General features: G+C 40.5%; 1 protein-coding gene across 1 annotated transcript in view; it reads left to right on the plus strand.

Moving 5' to 3' along the window:
- The window catches only part of CENPK (centromere protein K), a 69,310-nt gene extending 51,523 nt beyond the window's left edge, over nt 1-17,787 (plus strand). Inside the window, exons 8-11 of the mRNA XM_040340236.1 lie at nt 5,056-5,154; nt 6,453-6,588; nt 12,026-12,079; nt 16,937-17,787. Coding sequence (XP_040196170.1) covers nt 5,056-5,154; nt 6,453-6,588; nt 12,026-12,079; nt 16,937-17,095 — 448 coding nt within the window. The 3' untranslated portion in view covers nt 17,096-17,787. The remainder of the gene's footprint in view (nt 1-5,055; nt 5,155-6,452; nt 6,589-12,025; nt 12,080-16,936) is intronic.
- The last annotated feature ends 1,108 nt before the right edge of the window (nt 17,788-18,895 follow it).

The following is an 18,895-nucleotide window of genomic DNA, read 5'->3' on the forward strand; positions in this document are numbered from 1 at the left end:
TTTAATGGACCCCACGCTCACCTGACCTAAATCCACAAGAACACCACTGGGACATTATGTTTCAGTCAATCCGGTGCTGACAGGTTGCACCTCAGTCTGTTCAGGAGCTCAGTGATGCTCTGGTCCAGATCTGGGAGTAAATACCCCAGGACACCATCCGTCGTCTCATTAGGAGCATGCCCTGATGTTGTCAGGCATGCATACAAGCACTTGGGGGCCTTACAAACTACTGAGGACCATTTTGAGTTGTTGCAATGAAATTTCAGCAAAATGGACTAGCTTGCTGCATAATTTTTTCACTTTGATTTTTGGGGTGTCTTTGAATTCAGCCCTCTGTAGGTGGGTAATTTTCATTTCCATCAAATGATTTCCTTTCATTCTTAACACATTACCCAGTCCATATCAGTATAGATATCCAGCATGAGATTTTTTTAATATATTTTCAAAGTTTTCCTTTAATTTTTTTGAACAGTGTATATTGCAGCTTACTAGTCGTTCAATGAGGTTACTGTTTTAATTTTCCTTTACTATTACCCAGAGATCCTGTGAATATCACGCTTCCTATCCTTTCAAGTCTGTTTTTATGTCATGTGATATTTGCGCAGCGGTTTTTCAAATGCAATTTTTTGGGAAAACATACACTTTCATGAATTTCATTGCACACATACACAATATTATACAACATTTTTTGGTAAAATATAAAAGATGATGTTACGCAGAGTAAATCGATACTTAACATGTCTTGCTTTAAAATTGCATCTGCCAGTGGAATAGCACCAAACTACGGTACTTAAAATTCTCCATAGGCGGTGCCTTTAACCTTTTTGGAAAGTAGACATTCCAATGTATTTAGTAAGAGGCATGGTGAGTTTTTTGACGTTGTAATTTTTTCCAACAATTCTTTACAAATGAAGATTTTTTTTCCCCCACAAAATTGTCATATTACCAAGTTTTTTTCTCACAAACAGCATATGCTTACTTGCAACTACACCCCAAAACACATTCTGCTACTCCTCCAGAGTATGACGATACCACATGTGAGACTTTTACACAGCCTGGCCACATAGAGAGGCCCAAAATCCAAGTAGCACCTCTAGGCGTTCTAGGATCATAAATTACACATATAATTTTCTGACAACCTATCACACTTTTGAAAGCCCTGGAGCACCAGGACAATGAAAACGCCCACAAAATGACCCCATTTTGGAAAGCAAACACCCCAATGTATATTCTATGATGCATTCTGAGTCCACTTGTATGTGTACAGTGGGACAGGAGGGCTTTTCATTTTTTTTTTTTTTATTATTATTTCTCTAAAACGTTTTTTTTTTCTTTTTTACACTGTCTCTAATTTATTTTTATATTTCTGGATGAACGGATGAACCTTATTGCTTCTAAAAGAGATGAACAGTATCCCTTGTGAAAGCATAGACCTTCACAAAAGGCCTGGAAAGATCTGGGGTCTGTTACCCCCAATCTCTCCTCTCATCTCCAATGCAGCCGATCAGACATAGTACGGTCTGATCAGCTGCTTTCCTGGACGCTAATGGCCAGGTAAACAAGCTAAAACTGGAAGTAATGAAATCCTCATCCCTTCTGGTTTCCAAGGTCACAGAGAGGGAGGAACAAAGTCCGTTCCTCTCTTGCTCTGTGTAGTGCCGCCGTTCCTGCAGGTTGCATCGCTCCCAGGCTTCACAATCAAATGGCATAGCCCAGGAAAGACTGTGATGGGAGGGGGGACCCCTTCTTTCAGCTGCAGAAGTGATTGAGTGGCTGAAAAATGTAAAACTGCGATGATGCCTGCAGGTGCCAATGTACCCTGAGTTGTAGGCATATTCATTATTAGAAGGGGTTCCCTGAAGTCCAAAAGTCTTTTCAAGGGTTCCTCCATGTTTAAAAGGTTGAGAATGTCTGGACCACAGAACACACCCCTAGCCAAAAGAACTTAGAGATAATGCGTTACCCAGGTCATTTTCTAAAGATGAGTGAACTGATGTAAAAACTTGGAACAGTCCCACCAATTCAGATATGTTCCATTTGCTTGAACATGCAGCTCTGTCTAAGCAATCAGAATTCATGAATTGCCTAATTTGCCGCAGAACAGGCAAATAGGCGTACACGTATTTAGGTAAATTGAGAAGGGATGAGATTTTACTGATCAGAATATAACAAAATTTAGATTTATAGCCAATAGGCTATAGTACTTTTGGGGATTAAAAAAAGCATTTGGGCAGGAGAAAAGCCCTATACTCATAACATTGTGAGTTACTGTAGATGACAACATAAGTAGCCATTGTCTGGAGCACTAGTAAAGCGATATTATCATTTTGCCTAATGCGGAGGAAAGGGACAGTTCCTTTGCAAAGGGGACCCTTTATACTGGCCTTACCTACGCTCCTTGCTGCTCTGCAGCTCTCGCCAAAATAAACTGTGTCAGCAACCCAAGGGAGCAGGGACATCACTTCCGTCTTCATGTGACAGTGCTTTGGGCCTAAAGATTAGATGACTGGCCTGAGCCCTGTCAAAGTGGAAGAGGTCACATCCCTCCAGCCCAATACCCAGAAATGCCAGGTATTCTCATTGTCTGAGGAGGAGTAAAGAGCTGCGAGGGAGCTCCGGTAAGGTGAGTATAAGGGGCCGGGGTTGTGCTTTTTCACAGATCGTCAGGTTCATTTACTAAATTAGAGAGTGCAAAATCTGGTACAGCTCTGCATAGAAACCAGCTTTCAGGTTTTGTTTGTCAAAGCTTAATTGAACAAGCTGAAGTTAAAAACTGATTGGCTATCATGCACAGCTGCACCAGATTTTGTAAATCAATCCCACTGTCTCTCTGCCCTGCATGGGCAAGCTGACCGTATCTTTTTAATCAAAATCAAATAAATATGGAGGCTGCCATTGCTGACTTCTATTTTGAAAATGCCTGTGTCATACTGAGCCTCTGACTTCACTGCTGATCAGGACTTCTGACCTTACTGGGCCACAAACTCAGTGATTCAGAAAATACTGAGGCTGCCTCCTTGTTTCTCTTAAGAAAATAGATAATGTTATGTTATTAAAAAAAAAAATGCATATCCCTAACCCCATCAGTAACCTCTGTGATCTTTGGAGTTTGGCTTGCTGTCTCTAGCACAGTGTGGCCCATGGAAGATCCTGGGATAATGCCGCATACACACACGATAATTTTTCGGGTTGTAAAAAATTACGTTTTTCAGCCTCTAGAAAAAACGAAGTTTTTTTCAACTTCATCATTAAAACGGCCTTGCCTACACACGATAGTTTTAAAAAAAATGCTCTAGCAAAGTGCGGTGACGTACAACACGTACGTGCTTTAGCTGATTTTGTGTTAGTAAAAGACGATTCGCGCTTTTCTGTCTGTTACAGCGTGATGAATGTGCTTACTCCATTACGAACGCTAGTTTTACCAGAACGAGCGCTCCCGTCTCATAACTTGCTTCTGAGCATGCGGGGGTTTTTCACTTCGTTAAAGCCCACACACAATCATTTTTTACAACCCGAAAAACGACATAGTTTAAAACGTCGTTAAAAAATAGAGCATGTTCGAATTTTTTTTTTTTTATGTTTTTCAGAACCCAAAAAATGCTCTGAAGCCCACACACCATCATTTTAAATTACATTTTTTTTAAAAAACGTTGTTTTTTACAACCCGAAAAATGATCGTGTGTACGCGGCCTAACAGCTGCATTAGAGCACTACCTAGAAGTTAGGGATGCATAGCCCAGAGATATTCTCAAACATGAAATTAAAGTATAAGCCAGTGGATATGAGTTTGTCACATCAGAGGATGCTAATCGGACAAAAGATGTATATACACCAGGCATGTCCAAAGTCAGGCCCGGGGGCCAAATGCGGCCCCCCTGTTGATTTAATATGGCCCCCCTGGGGATTTGGATGTATATATTGTTTGTGGCCCCCAGGGCCACAAAAGATATATACTGTATTTATTGGCGCAGCCTTGGAGGGGGCAGGACGAGCGCCGTCAGATTACATGAAGAGAATCTCCTGTTTACTCAGCAGCGTCTGTATTGTAAGTCCCGTCTGCTGGGATGCCATTGGACGACTGTTCTGTCTATTAAAGAGGCCACAGGATAAACAAGGCATTCTCCTGTTTGTAATCTGTTGGCACTCGTCCCGCCCCCTCCCTCTGCCCTCCGAGGCTGCAGATGGGCATCGTTCAGGCTGCACTGATGGTAAGGCTGCATTTATGGCACATGTGAGGTTGCAATGGTAAGGCTGCATTGGTTGCAATGGTAAGGCTGCATTGGTTGCAATGGTAAGGCTGCATTGGTTGCAATGGTAAGGCTGCATTCATGGCAATTGTAAGGCTGCATTCATGGCAATTGTAAGGCTGCATTCATGGCAATGGTGAGGCTGCATACATGGCAATGGTGAGGCTGCATACATGGCAATGGTAAGCCTGTGAGTGTTATACGCCGATAAATACGGTATATCCAAATAACACGCCCAAGCTTATCCTTAGTCCTAAGCAGCGCTCTGGGATTCGTTGGGGCCACAAATAAAATATATACAGTAGATCCAAATAACACGCCCGAGCTCATCTCTTCACCACACACAGCCACAAAGGCAAGAGAATTCTTGTTGGGCCATGTATTAGTGCTCAGACAAACACACTTAGGCAGAATTTTAATGGTTCCAAGAATGTCAGGCAAAATAGTCGGCCCTTCACGCATGTTCACTTAATCAAATCTGGCCCTCTTTGAAAAAAGTTTGGACACCCCTGATATACACCATGTAAGATTGTTTGCTGAAATGTACACGATCAGTTAGATGGTGGTTAAATCTGCTTGTTTATGTCTGCCATTGTGTTTAGTACTGAGCAGAATAGTTTGACTGATTAATCCGCACATAAATTATTATTTCTGTTCTTTTATTGATGCCTTATACCCAGAACAACTGTCAGACAATATATAAAGGGGGTGGGGTACCAGTAGCAGAGGAGAGCTGATGAAAATATTCTTTGTTGCATACTTTCTGCAATGGAAGCTGTATTTCCGTATTTTGTTTTGTTTCTTCTAGAGAAGAACGCTGGTTGGATGAACAGCAGAAGGCAGTGGATGCCCTTACAGCCAAGCTGGATGAGTTGAACAATCAGGCAGCCAATATTTCCCAAAGCAGGTATTTAAAAAAAAAAAAAAGTTCTTCCTGAAGCCAGAATAACTCTAAATTCTTCTTTAACAGGTTATTTGCAATTTATTTAGGGACTCGGTGTAGCTAGATGCATTACCAGATCCAGATTCCATCCACTTAATACTAAATGATACGTGTAGCTGCCCAGTCCAAAAATCAAAACAGACAATTAAACAGATATCAGTATTATTGGCTGCCATACATGCATTGAAATTCGGCTGGGTCAGCAACGAGAGGCCGAATTTCGATCCATGTATGGGCAGGCTGATTGACCCCAAGTCGAACTAACCTGCTGGATTTTTGGAATGCGATTACTGCTATAGCGGCTAGCTGTAATCATTGTGTTCTGTGAGCCAGGAAACCAATCTGCGTGCCCCCCTACCCTTGCTAGCGAAACAAAGTAGCGCATTGCCCCTTCAACTAGCAATTTTTCTTTCCTTCCACCCGTGGTGGAAGGAAAGGAAATCGAATAATCTATGAGCTACTATCAAAACTTTCTTGGGAGGTTGAATGAGATTGGTGATGCAGAAAGCAAAGCTGTTAAGCATAGACTTCAGGTTACAGTGGAATACTTAAACTCTAGATTAAGATAAACTGTGCAAATTTTCTGACTTCAAAACAATTGCATTATTTGATTGGTTACTTGATGCTTAATTTTTTTTTAAAGAGCATGTCCACATAAAAAGACTAAATAAGGGTGTAATCGGTGGTTTTATCAGTCAGGTTCGGAGCTCCCTTTTCAGCTCCCCTCCAAAACCATGACATAGCTAACTTGCCTTTATGCTAAGTCATTGCCACATGGGCAGTGCTGTGTTCTCATTGTATTTAATTTTCTAAATTCGGCAGGGGATGGCAGTATCACTGTGTATAAACGAGAGAAAGTGTGAATCATAATCACCATGGTTTAATGACCTGACCTTGGCCCTAGGTTCAAGCTCCCTGGATAAAACAGATGAGTTATACTCTAGAGCAGTAAACTGTTGGCTAATAAAAAGACTTAGCTGAGAAGTGTATAAAGAAAGAAAGAAACCATGCAGCTTATTTTATGAGCATTTTTTTCGGGTGGTGTTCTTTCCAGAAAACAATCATACTTTATGAAAGTATTGGATTTGTTGCCTAAAATAGCCAATAATATTCCTGGGAGACTAGAAGGAATAATCTGGTTGCTGTGGGCAAGACAAGGTCGGAGCTTTTGTTAAGATAGGACCTGTTGTGTTTTGCTGAAAATTGAATAAAAAAATGTGTTTTTAATAATCTTCTTGATTTTATCTAAACTCTCGGTCAAGTGTACACGAGAAGCTAAAAACCAAGCTTCAGAAAATGGGGGCCTACAGGGATGAATTGCTAACTGCACTTGGAGATTTTTTATCCGAAAACTTCCCTCTTCTAGAGGAACAGGATAAGAAGGTCAACAGGAAAAAGGTAATTTTTTAATATTTTTTATAATTTCTTTATTTTTATTTTAACAAAAGGAAAATGAACAGCCGTTTCCATAATTAACATACATCAGCTGTATATAAGCAACCAACAACATATCAAATTCAATATCGTTTAACCTTGACGTTGAAAAGGTAACTTTTATTAGGCGTACACACGACCGTTTTTCATGATGAGAAAAATGAAATTTTTAAAATTGGTCGTTAAAAACGATCGTGTGGGCTCGATCATGACGAGAAAAATGGGCATTAAAAATTTAGAACCTGCTCTATTTTTTCTCGCCGTTTTTCTCATTGTAAAAAACGCCTGTGTGTACGCTTTAACGATGGGGGAAAAAACGTCCATGCTCAGAAGCAAGTTATGAGATGGGAAATTAGCATAATCAGCCCAAAGGGTGGCGCCATTCGAATGGAACTTCCCCTTTATAGTGCCGTCGTACGTGTTGTACATCACCACACTTTGCTTGAACATTTTTTTATCACAATCGTGTGTATGCAAGGCAGACTTTTTTCCAATGACTTAAAAAACGGTCGTGTGTACGTGGCATAAATCTACGTTCAATTTTTGTCACATTGTAAAATATTAAAGTTAAATAAACTCTTCTGTTAAAAGCCCAATTGAAGCTTTGTCAATTATTATTTTATTAGGCTTCATCTACATGAATGGGAAAGGGGTAGTAAACCTCTCCAACCACCCACTCACCTACCTTCACAGAAACACTGCAGAAACGAATGCCGCGTACACGCGACCATTTTTAATGGTCTAGAAAAAACGTTTTTTTTTTCGTCGTGATTCTTGTCAAGCCTGCCTTGCCTACACACGATCGTTAAAAAAAAAATGCTGGAGCAAAGCGCGGTGACGTACAACACGTACGACAGCACTATAAAGGGGAAGTTCCATTCAGATGGCGCCACCCTTTGGGCTGCTTTTGCTAATTTCGTGTTAGTAAAAGTTTGGTGAGAGGCGATTCATGCTTTTCAGTCTTCATGGGCTTTTTAGTCTGTTACAGCGTGCCGAATGTGCTATCTCCATTACAAACGCTTGTTTTACCAGAAAGAGTGCTCCTGTCTCATAACTTGCTTCTGAGCATGCTTGTTTTTTTCCCTTCGTTAAAGTCTACACACGATCATTTTTCACGAGGTGAAAAACGACGCGAAAATTTAGAGCATGTTCTAAATTTTTAATGCCCATTTTTCACGCCGCGAAAAAGGCTCTGGAGCCCACACACAAACGTTTTTAATGACATGAAAAAAAAAAAATATTTCATGTCATTAAAAAGCGGTCGTGTGTACGCGGCATTAGGTCTATTCACACTAATCTGATGCTTCACTTTGCAGAAAAAGTAACTTTGCCATGTTTGACAGGCTGTGCCACGTGATCTAGTGTTAAAAATAAAGCGCCTGAAAAACGCCCCAGTGTGAAAGGGGTTTTGGTGTTAAAAAAAAAAGCACCTGAAAGAAGCCTCATCTGCAATTCCAATGTGAAAGCCCGAGTGCTTTCACACTGAGCCGCTGGCAGGGCGCCAAATAAGTCCTGCAAGCAGCTTCTTTGCAGCGCTTTAGGAGCGTTGAATACACAACTCCTAAAGCGCCCCTTCCCATTGAGGCGATTTTTTGTAATGCCTAAGCCCCTGACAAAATGCCCCAGTGTGAAAGGGGTTTAAGCGCAGCTTTACCAGCGTTTTTTTGGGCGCTGGCACTGTAAAAGGGCTCTGAAAGCACTCGGGCTTTCACATTGGGATTGCAGATAAGGCTTCTTTCAGGCGCTTTACATGTGCTTTTTTTAACGCCAAAGCGTCTGGAAAACCCCCCCAGTGTACTTTGTTTTAAAAGGCAACATAAGCTAGAACTGTACTTTTGGCTTTAGAAAGGTAATGGTGAGATATGGCACTGGAGTGCATCTTCTTTCATATTGGAAGCAATTTTTTCTATTTCCTATTAATATCATCTGAAAAGTGCCCTATTAATTCTGTATACTAGGACGCCTCACTCTGTAAACCCATTTTAGTTTATATAGTAAATGTGCTCTGTCCATTTTTTGTGCTTCTTCTCTCTGGCCTTTAGAAACCCATTGCTTTTAGTATCCAAACAACCCACCTTTGTTTGGATGAAGGCATCTGTTAGTTTTTTAATAGGGCTGGGGAAATTAAAGATTAATTCCTCGGTTAATCTTTAATTTTTGTTGAATTCTTTTGTTCGATCAAAATTCTTGACGTCACTGGACAGTGAAACTTACCCTGCTGGATGCGAGCAAACTGCACCCATTATATTGAGGTTCCTTTGCATCTGTGGAGCAGGAGGATGCATCAGGCTCCATCAAGGATAGGGGGCAAAAATAACCATTGTTTTCCTGTCCTAAGCAGTTTTGTGCAGACAATTCTTTGTGTATCTGCAACATCTGTTCCCTGCGAAAGACTGTTCAGTTCTTCAGGGTATATTGTCAATAAAATGCGATCATGTCCTCTTTTCAGAAAATGTAAACAATCTGGTATGTCTGCGTGACTGGCTAAAGTGATGCCTACTTGCCTACTATAAAGTGACTGACAGTCAATATACTAGATACGTTTTATAATTAAAGTTAAATTAACTTTATATCTTAAAGTTTAATAAGAAAAAATGACTTGCGTCAGTGCTACAGTTTGAATTTAAAACGTATTTGTGTGAACTGTGAAGATAAGTCATGGATTGTGGAAACTAACTAGTGTCGGGTGATTGTATATAGTGTATAGTACATTTACCACTGACCAATGCAGAGTTGCAATGCAAGGAGATCAGCTAAAAGTAGTTGGATCTGTAAGTGCATTATAATTAATCGAAATTAGTCGATTACTGTATTGGCGTATAACGCTCACTTTTTTACCCTGAAAATAGAGAATAAACTGTGCCTGCGTGTTATACGCAGGGGGCTTTGGAAAGTTTTTTCCCTGAAACTTCCCTCCTTAAAGTTAGGGTGCGTGTTATACAGTACAGACCAAAAGTTTGGACACACCTTCTCATTCAAAGAGTTTTCTTTATTTTCATGACTATGAAAATTGTAGATTCACACTGAAGGCATCAAAACTATTAATTAACACATGTGGAATTATACATAACAAAAAAGTGTGAAACAACTGAAAATATATTTCATATTCTAGGTTCTTCAAAGTAGCCACCTTTTGCAGCAGACCCATCTCTAGAACTGTTAAGAGGAGACTGTGTGAATCAGGCCTTCATGGTAGAATATCTGCTAGGAAACCACTGCTAAAGAAAGGCAACAAGCAGAAGAGACTTGTTTGGGCTAAAGAACACAAGGAATGGACATTAGACCAGTGGAAATTTGTGCTTTGGTCTGATGAGTCCAAACTTGAGATCTTTGGTTCCAACCCCCGTGTCTTTGTGCGACGCAGAAAAGGTGAACGGATGGACTCTACATGCCTGGTTCCCACCGTGAAGCATGGAGGAGGAGGTGTGATGGTGTGGGGGTGCTTTGCTGGTGACACTGTTGGGGATTTATTCAAAATTGAAGGCATACTGAACCAGCATGGCTACCACAGCATCTTGCAGCGGCATGCTATTCCATCCGGTTTGCATTTAGTTGGACCATCATTTATTTTTCAACAGGACAATGACCCCAAACACACCTCCAGGCTGTGTAAGGGCTATTTGACCAAGAAGGAGAGTGAGGCCCCATACACACCATAGAATCTATCCGCAGATAAATCCCATCAAATGGGTTTCTGCGGATAGATCCTATGGTGTGTACACTCCGTCGGATATTTATCCGCAGATAAATCTCCCCTGGGATGGATTTCCAGCAGATGGATATTTGCTGACATGCTCAACAAATCCATCTGCTGGAATCCATTCCAACGGATGGATCCGCTCGTCTGTACAGACTTACCGGATCCATCCGCCCAAAGGGATTCCCCGCACGCGTCGTAATGATTTGACGCATGCGTGGAATTCCTTATATGACAGCGTCGCGCCCGTCGCCGCGTCATAATAGCGGCGACGGCGCGACACGTCATCGGCAGAGGATTTCAGCGCGGATTTCAATGCGATGGTGTGTACACGCCATCGCATAGAAATCTTCTGAAATCCTCGAGAGGATTTATCCGCGGATACGGTCCGCTGGACCGTATCTGCGGATAAATCCTCTCGTGTGTATGGGGCCTGATGGGGTGCTGCGCCAGGTGACTACCTCTTGAAGCTCATCAAGAGAATGCCAAGAGTGTGCAAAACAGTAATCAAAGCAAAAGGTGGCTACTTTGAAGAACCTAGAATATGAAATATATTTTCAGTTGTTTCACACTTTTTTGTTATGTATAATTCCACATGTGTTACTTCATAGTTTTGATGTCTTCAGTGTGAATCTACAATTTTCATAGTCATGAAAATAAAGAAAACTCTTTGAATGAGAAGGTGTGTCCAAACTTTTGGTCTGTACTGTATGCCGATAAATACGGTAATCGATTAAAAAATAAATAGATTAATCGAACACGAAAATTTTAATCAGTAACAGCCCTATTTTTTAACTATCCATAACTGTGTATTGCCAGCTTTAGACTGCATTAGCTTAACAACCACATCATTTGATACAATTTGAAGGCGGCAACATCTGCAGGACCCATGGTGATGCGGGGCCCAGTTCTTAGAATTAAAGAATGTTTCTTTGCAAACTTCCCTGCTCAGAGAAATCCCATTGACTTTCCTAGTAATATGCATTGCAGCCTTTCTCAGGCTTATTTACAATGGAGGAATCCTTGAAAAAGCTCTCAGGTTTACGGAGGAACCCCTGAAATCATTTTCAGATGTACAATTCACGCTGTCAGTTGGCTTTTGAGATAATAAATGTTTTTTAAAACCCCTTCTTGCCTTTTAAAGTGGCCACCTTATGATCATGTTGATAAACCTGAAGCTAGTGTTGAATCCAAATAAAGGCCCGTACACCTTCAGAAAGTTTTTCTCCTTGTGCTATGATCTGCCCCCATGCTTTAATATAATCCATAAAATAGCTGGACAAAGGATTTATTTGTTTAATCCATGATTATCATAAATTGAACTGTTTTGGCAGTGTATTAATAAAGTTGCTCTTAATAGCATTGTAAAATTTCGACTCTAATCTGACCCTTTCTTAATCGAGTGATAGTCTCTTAAATTAAAAGGCTAGAAAAGATAATGTGAAGGAAAGTTATTAATGTTGCTGCATTGAAATTTTAGCAAGAATCAAGACAATACCGTACCTACATTTCTTTCTGGGAATGAATGAATTTTATGGATCACTAGACTACCTTCGATACCTATTTTTTTTTTTATCGAAAGATTAAATCTGTTCTCTGGAATCATTCATTCACATGCATGTCATAAGAGAGATTACATACTGTACCTACATTAGGTGAAATATAGTAAACATAATGTAACTTGCATTTCTTTTCTATCTTCAGGGTACAGCTGAATCACCACCAGTAGAATGGATACCATTAGCAGATATTTTAGAGGTAAATCTCTATTAAATTGTATATAAAGTGTCTTTGATATCATCATCCCAGGAAGATCCATAGTAAGTGTTATAATTTGGGTTCATGGGATTTAAAACGCTTTGTAAATCTATGTATGCAGTTATCCACTTTAAATACTATAACACCAAACTAATAATATTTAAATACACATCATTTTATTATTTTTTTGCCTTTTTTATTTAACATACAAATGTAAAAAAAAAAAAAAACTTTTTTCTTGCTAGCAATTCAGATGCTTATCAGATGGGGGTGAGCTATACAGATTTTTTTTTCCCAGCCAAATTCACTATGACATTCTCATACAGACCTTTACTTCCAAGCAATTGTCCTCCAGACTCCCAAGCAATTGTCTAAGTGATTGTACAGTGATTGTATTTTGTGAAACATTTGGTTCCTCTCAGTGGCTGCAAGCTTGGGTCACTGTGACATTGACTGAGATAAGAGAGTGACACGTCAATTTATATTGATACATTGGAGACTTGTTATTGTACAGCTCCTGATTTACACAGTGCCTCCAATCAAATAGAATAATGACTTCCAAAGGAAAGTATTTTTATGGTTCTGTAATTTATAGTCATCTCTCTCTCCCAGCCTTTATTTTTAACTATTTTGTTTAGCTAGCGGAGAAATGTTCACATGTACATGAATGCATATAATTTGTATACAAATCTCAATAAATCGTTTATTTAATTCTAGCGTTCTTATTTTACATGCAAAATACATTTAGAATATATTTAGCCCTTTTGCTGCCAGAGCCTTTTATGCACTTTTTTTGCACACATGCTTAACCTTTTCACACTAGTTCACATCCTGACCCTTTAAGAGTTCTAAAAACTGGGAGGTGGAGACAGGCATTCAGGTAATTTGACCAATGTGATTGGCCATCACAGGGGTCACATGATGGGAAAGCTTCTGATTGCAAGTATGCATCAGGAGCTTTCCGGTACCCGTCAGATACTATCCAGGGAGCGCACTCTCAGCGCGGTAGGTTGTTAAGGCCTACCTGCTCGGCAGGTAGGCCTTAACACAGAGCGGCCGCATATATATGTTTAGTCAGCGTCAAGGGGTTAAAAAAGAATTTTAGCCCTGAAGTTTACAAAAAAAAAAAAAAACATTTAAATATTTTCTGAAAGCAGACACCCTAGAGAATAAAATAGTGATAGCTCATTTTTTATGTTGCACACTATTACAGCAAAGGTCTTAGGCTAGGTTCACATCACGATTTTTACATCCGATAATCGGACCGTTAAATCGGATGGAATCGTATATGACAAAATCGTATGTCAAAAAAAAATCGGATCCCGATTTTAAATAATGTCTGGCAATGGCCATAAAATAAGATTCTTGCAGTTTCTAGCTCGTTTCAGTGTCTAGTGCGCATGCGTAATAAAAAATCGGGTACGATTTATCGGATAAAAACGCACAGTGATCCGATTTATTACGATTTAGATTGACCACAATATAAAAAAAATCGGACACGATTTTAATACGATTTCAAATCAGGACCAAAAATCGTGGTCAAATACGATTTTTGATGCGATTTTAAATCGTATCAAATCTGATGCGGATCAAATCGGATTCACTTGGGGACCTACATTAATGAATGGAAGTGAATGGATACGTTTTGCCATACAGATTTGTACGATTTCAAACCTAAGGCCCCATACACACGAGAGAATTTATCCGCGGATACGGTCCAGCGGACCGTTTCCACGGATAAATCCTCTCAAAGATTTCCGCAGATTTCTATGCGATGGAGTGTACACACCATCGCATTGAAATCCGCGCGGAAATCCTCTGGCGATGACGTGTCGCGCCGTCGCCGCGATTATGACGCGGCGACGGGCGCGACGCTGTCAAATAAGGAATTCCACGCATGCGTCAAATCATTACGACGCGTGCGGGGAATCCCTTTGGACGGATGGATCCGGTGAGTCTGTACAGACGAGCGGATCCATCCGTTGGAATGTATTCCAGCAGATGGATTTGTTGTGCATGTCAGCAAATATCCGATCTGCTGGAATCCATCCCAGAGGAGATTTCTCCGCGGAAACAGATCCGCTGGCGTGTACACACCATAGGATCTATCCGCAGAAACCCATTTGCTGGGATTTATCTGCGGATGGATTCTATCGTGTGTATGGGGCCTAAGAATCGTGAGAACAGGTAGGATGATAAAATCGTGGTGTGAATGCACCCTTAGAAATGCAAAATGTCTGTAAAAAAATACACTAAAGTAAAACATTTTTTTCAAACAAGATTTATTGATAATAGAATTTTACAAAGAGTAGAAAAAGTTAAATATGTCAAGAATATTGTTATACAATTAACCTTAGGCGACAAACCGTTGGCTAAATGTAACATGTACAAACAGTTAGCCTGCCTAGGGGTTATCAGTGACCAACATCAAGGGAGGCTGCAAGTATCAAGCAAATGATAAAGAACTTCAAATAATTGGGTTAAACCCAAACCAGTAAGTAATAAAGAGGGTATTTAAAAGACAGAAGAAGAAAAGGTGGGGGGAGGGTATTCTGGAATAAGAATAACATGTATTGGGTTGGGTTAGAAAGGTTGGTTGAAGGATAAACCATGCATATAGTACATTTTATGCAATTGCCAATGAAGCCCTCCTAACTAGGGTTAAATCTGTAGGGGATGAAGGGAGTTGGTGACACTTTAGGTTAATAGATATCAATGTAACAGGAGAGAGAAGATGAGGACATGTTGAAGGTAGAAAGGGAAGATGTGTAGTCTGTTGCAAGCTCTCTCTGGTGGGGGGAGCAGGGGTTGTTCAGATCTATAGGGTATTAGTTTAGCATTATGGAAGAGATCTGGTGCTAGAAATATTGTTCACTCCAGCGTGCGCAGCAATATGTAACCTGTGTATCGCAGTTGAATTTCATGCGTAGGAGCTCCTGATGCATGTGTTTACATGCATATGTGGGACGGTAGAGCTCAAACATTTTTTGGGGGGATTTTATGTGCGTAGGTGTGACTTATATTTTTTTAACTTAACGTTTGTCTCCTATGTGATCATTTTTTATTGACCATTTCTCTAAAAGATCCTGCATGTCTCCCCTGTGCTCCACTAAATGTATTGCATGTATTGTAATGTATTGCAATACATCCTTTTCCAGCCAAGGACACTGAGAGGCGAATCAGGGAGTAACGTCAAACAAATGACTTTCCCCCTCAGCAACAAGGAGGGGAAGAGCCCAGGATACATGGCAAGGGGGCTCTTTTACCAGAGGGGTGTGTAGAAGTAATCGAGTGGCAGTGAAGCCACCTAAATTCTTTCACCTGATAGGCAGGTCTCTACAACGTATGGACCAGGCTACCTGTAATAGTGATGATTACTTCACAATTCAGTTTGTACCACCATGCACTGTTAAATTAGGTAAACCATAAAGGCCTTTCGTATTTAAAAAGCGGGAAAAAAATGCATTAACAATACATCCCTTTAAATCAGGGGTAGGCGGCCTTTGGTGAAGATCTTCCTGAACAGAGATCAAAGATCATTGGGGTTTGGTCCTCCTTTTTTTTTACTTGAGAAATTAACTAACAAGGTCTAAATAGTAAGGAAAACTTAGAAGAAAGAAGAAAAATAGAATTAAATAAACATCATTGTAAAAATATAAACTTAGCCTGCCTTAAAAGTGGACAGTGTCAATCAGCAAAGCAGTGAACGGTGTCAGTAGGGCAGTGGACGTGTCGGTAGGGTAGAGGTTAGTGTAGATAGGGCAGTGGACGATATTAGTCAGTAGGGTGGTGAACATGTCAGTAGGGTAGAGGTTAGTATAGATAGGGCAGTGGGCGGTGTCAGTAGGGCAGTGGACATGTCATTAGGGTAGAGGTTGGTGTAGATAGAACAGTGGGCGGTGTCAGTAGATATGGTTCTAAACAGACCCCTGATGTCTCAATTTTGAAACAGAGAAAGAAGATCTGCACAGTCTCTGTGTTCATTCACAAACTGAAGCATAGTAAACCCCCAGAACCTGGACAGAAGCAGGGGTGGCATTTATAGGTACCAATCTGTATTTTCCTCCTGCAGCAGCTGAATACCAGTGGGAGGGAGAGAAGGGGAAGACGGCTTTCAGCTGCTGTAGAAGGAAAATACACTTTGGTTCCAGTAAATGCCACCCATGTGCCAGTCAAGGTTCCTGGGGTCAGCAAGAAAGGACAGGATTTACATGTCACCTGCCCATGATGGATGGGTTGCCAACCCCTGCTTTAAATGCTCTGAAACTCTTCACGCTGTAGGTGCACCTTGCTTTGAAAAATCCTGCATGCTGCATTTTGGTGCAGTTTTTCAAAACCACACTAAGGGCCCAAGAATATAATGCTATAACCTAAGTAAAAGCGAAACAAGCACAGTACTGAAGTTCTAAGTATTTTTACCAAAGCTGCCTGAACTGTGACCATCTACATTAAAATAAAAAAGCCCTTTCTCTGTTCAACCTACACAAATAAAGCTGGTCTTTTTTTACGCTTAAAAAAAAGAAATACTCTAACAACTAGTTAATATTAGGTAGTAATGCCATTGTGTTGCTACTGTATACACTGCCTGAAACTGCATCCCTCATTGTTTACAATTATCATGTGACCTGTTGTGATGGTCACTGCGATCACATGGTACCGGCAGCAGGTCGGTACACTGATTACGCTGGAGCACGGTCTGGGAAGGACGTCATACAATGTCCTCCTAGAAGAATAGTGCTCCCGCTCGAGGCGTCATTTTACAAGGGTCTGGGCGGAAAGCAGTTAAGTGAAAGAGGGAATTTATTTTGACATCTAATTACTAATTTGCCTAAACCTTCATTGCTTATTATCTTTCAGGCTCTTATGGGCAAAACTTTGGATTCTGCTCATGATCCTTACATTAGAATTAAAGAAGAATTTTGGCCACCTTATATTGAAATGTTACTCCGATATGGAATTGCATCGCGCCATCCTGAAGATCCAAACAAAATGCGTCTAGAAGCCTTCCACCAATGACTGTTTTATAAGCCTGGTCAATATGGAAACTGTTCGCTTCAGCTTTTCATTCTTGTGCTCCTGGCTAATCTGCCTCTGAAAACAGGTTCAAGTAATTTCTTAATAAGTAGCTCCATAGTGCATTTGTAAGAACGCTACCCGAATTGTGGACATACCATAACACATAAGCCAAAATGCACTTTTTCTCAGGTTGGCTGCTTCCTCAGAGTCATGGTATGGGTCATGGAATTATGTGATAGATATATGTGAAGATCAAGAGTCCTATCACTTATTTTTTTTTAATTTATTTTTTTAACCGTAACTTTGAAAACAAAATATTTCAGGAAAGGGTTGTTCACTAGACTTCGCCTATTTAGTTAGGGTGCACTCTTGGGAAGCAGATTATCCCGTTTCAGCATCAGTCTCCACATCTGGACAAGCATTGGTCTAATGTAATGGTAATGAGCATATTAAGCTGTTTAGTACTTTTTTTACACACACTCAGATTTTCTAGATCCCTGGAACATCTCTGGGCAACTAGGTGTTCATTATTTGTCTTTTTTTCTATAGAGAAAGGGCAACGAGACTCACTCCATATTTGGCACATCCATTAGTCAGCTTAGTCAAGAGGACACTGCGCCAGGCAATCAAAATTTACAGATGCTTTGAAGATAGACAGTGTTTGATGGCTAGCTTATAGTAGGCAAATCTGTACTTTGCCCAATCAGTCAAAACAACAGGTTTGTTTTAATTAGCAAAATGTCTGCAGCTTATACATCCCTTCTTAATACTTCTACTACTCCATTCCTTGCTAGAACAAAAATAAATGATTCCCAGTTTTGAGGAGCATTTGATTCACTCCATGGGCCAGTGCTGGGCTATTCGCTGCTGTTACACAGGGAGTGACTCTAACAACTAATAGCTTACAATGAACTTCCAGCTCATTCCCAGCAGCTGAATAGAGTGGAATCTGCTGATGGCGAGGGATAAATTAAGGTTGCACAGACGCAGTCAACAATGAACATTTTTTTATGCAAAATGTAAACATAGAGGAAGGCCAATGGCTGTTCTACTTCTTTAAATAAGTAACAGAGGAAGTGATCAGGTCAGGAGGCCTAGGCAAACTTACCCTTTAAAAAGAACAATAACAAACTGCAGTAACCTGTAGCATTGCTTTTTGTTCTGCCCTCTTACATAATAGAGAATGTGTTTTTGTAGTTGCCAAACAACTAACCTTGCAATTTTATCCTGGGCCTTTGTTGAAGGGTACATCGATCAACAAATGTAGAGGTTCACTTGCTATTTCCTTTGATTTCCCTTCTAAATGTTTTTTTCTTTGTCTGAATTTCTCACTTCCTGTTTCTCCTCGGTAAGCTTGCTCCCATCATCCGAGCCGTTCTGGCTGGGGGTTAGTCAGCGTGCTTGCCCCCTCCCTTGGCACTACATCCCTTGTGGGGGGATGCTGTGTTCACAGCGTCTCCCCGCAGGGAGGGGACGAGCACGCTGACCAACCCCCAGCCAGAATGGCTCGGATGATGGGGGCAAGCTAACAGAGGAGAAACAGGAAGTGAGAAATTTTAAGAAAAAAATTATTTAGAAGGGAAATCGAAGGAAAAGGTAAATGAACCAACAATGCACTAGCTTAAAAGAACCTATTTAGAAAATAAAAAACAAACCTTTACAACCCCTTAAGCTTTTATAGTCAATCTTTTAAGGTTTTGAAAAGTAAAATCCTGATGTCTGTTCCACTGGGCTTCACATCCCCAATTTTACTTTTCCACCAGTTTCCTATATTTATTCACCCTGAACACTTAGTAGGCC

This window comes from Rana temporaria, chromosome 1, assembly GCF_905171775.1.
Source record: "Rana temporaria chromosome 1, aRanTem1.1, whole genome shotgun sequence".
Classification (NCBI taxonomy): Eukaryota; Metazoa; Chordata; class Amphibia; order Anura; family Ranidae; genus Rana; species Rana temporaria.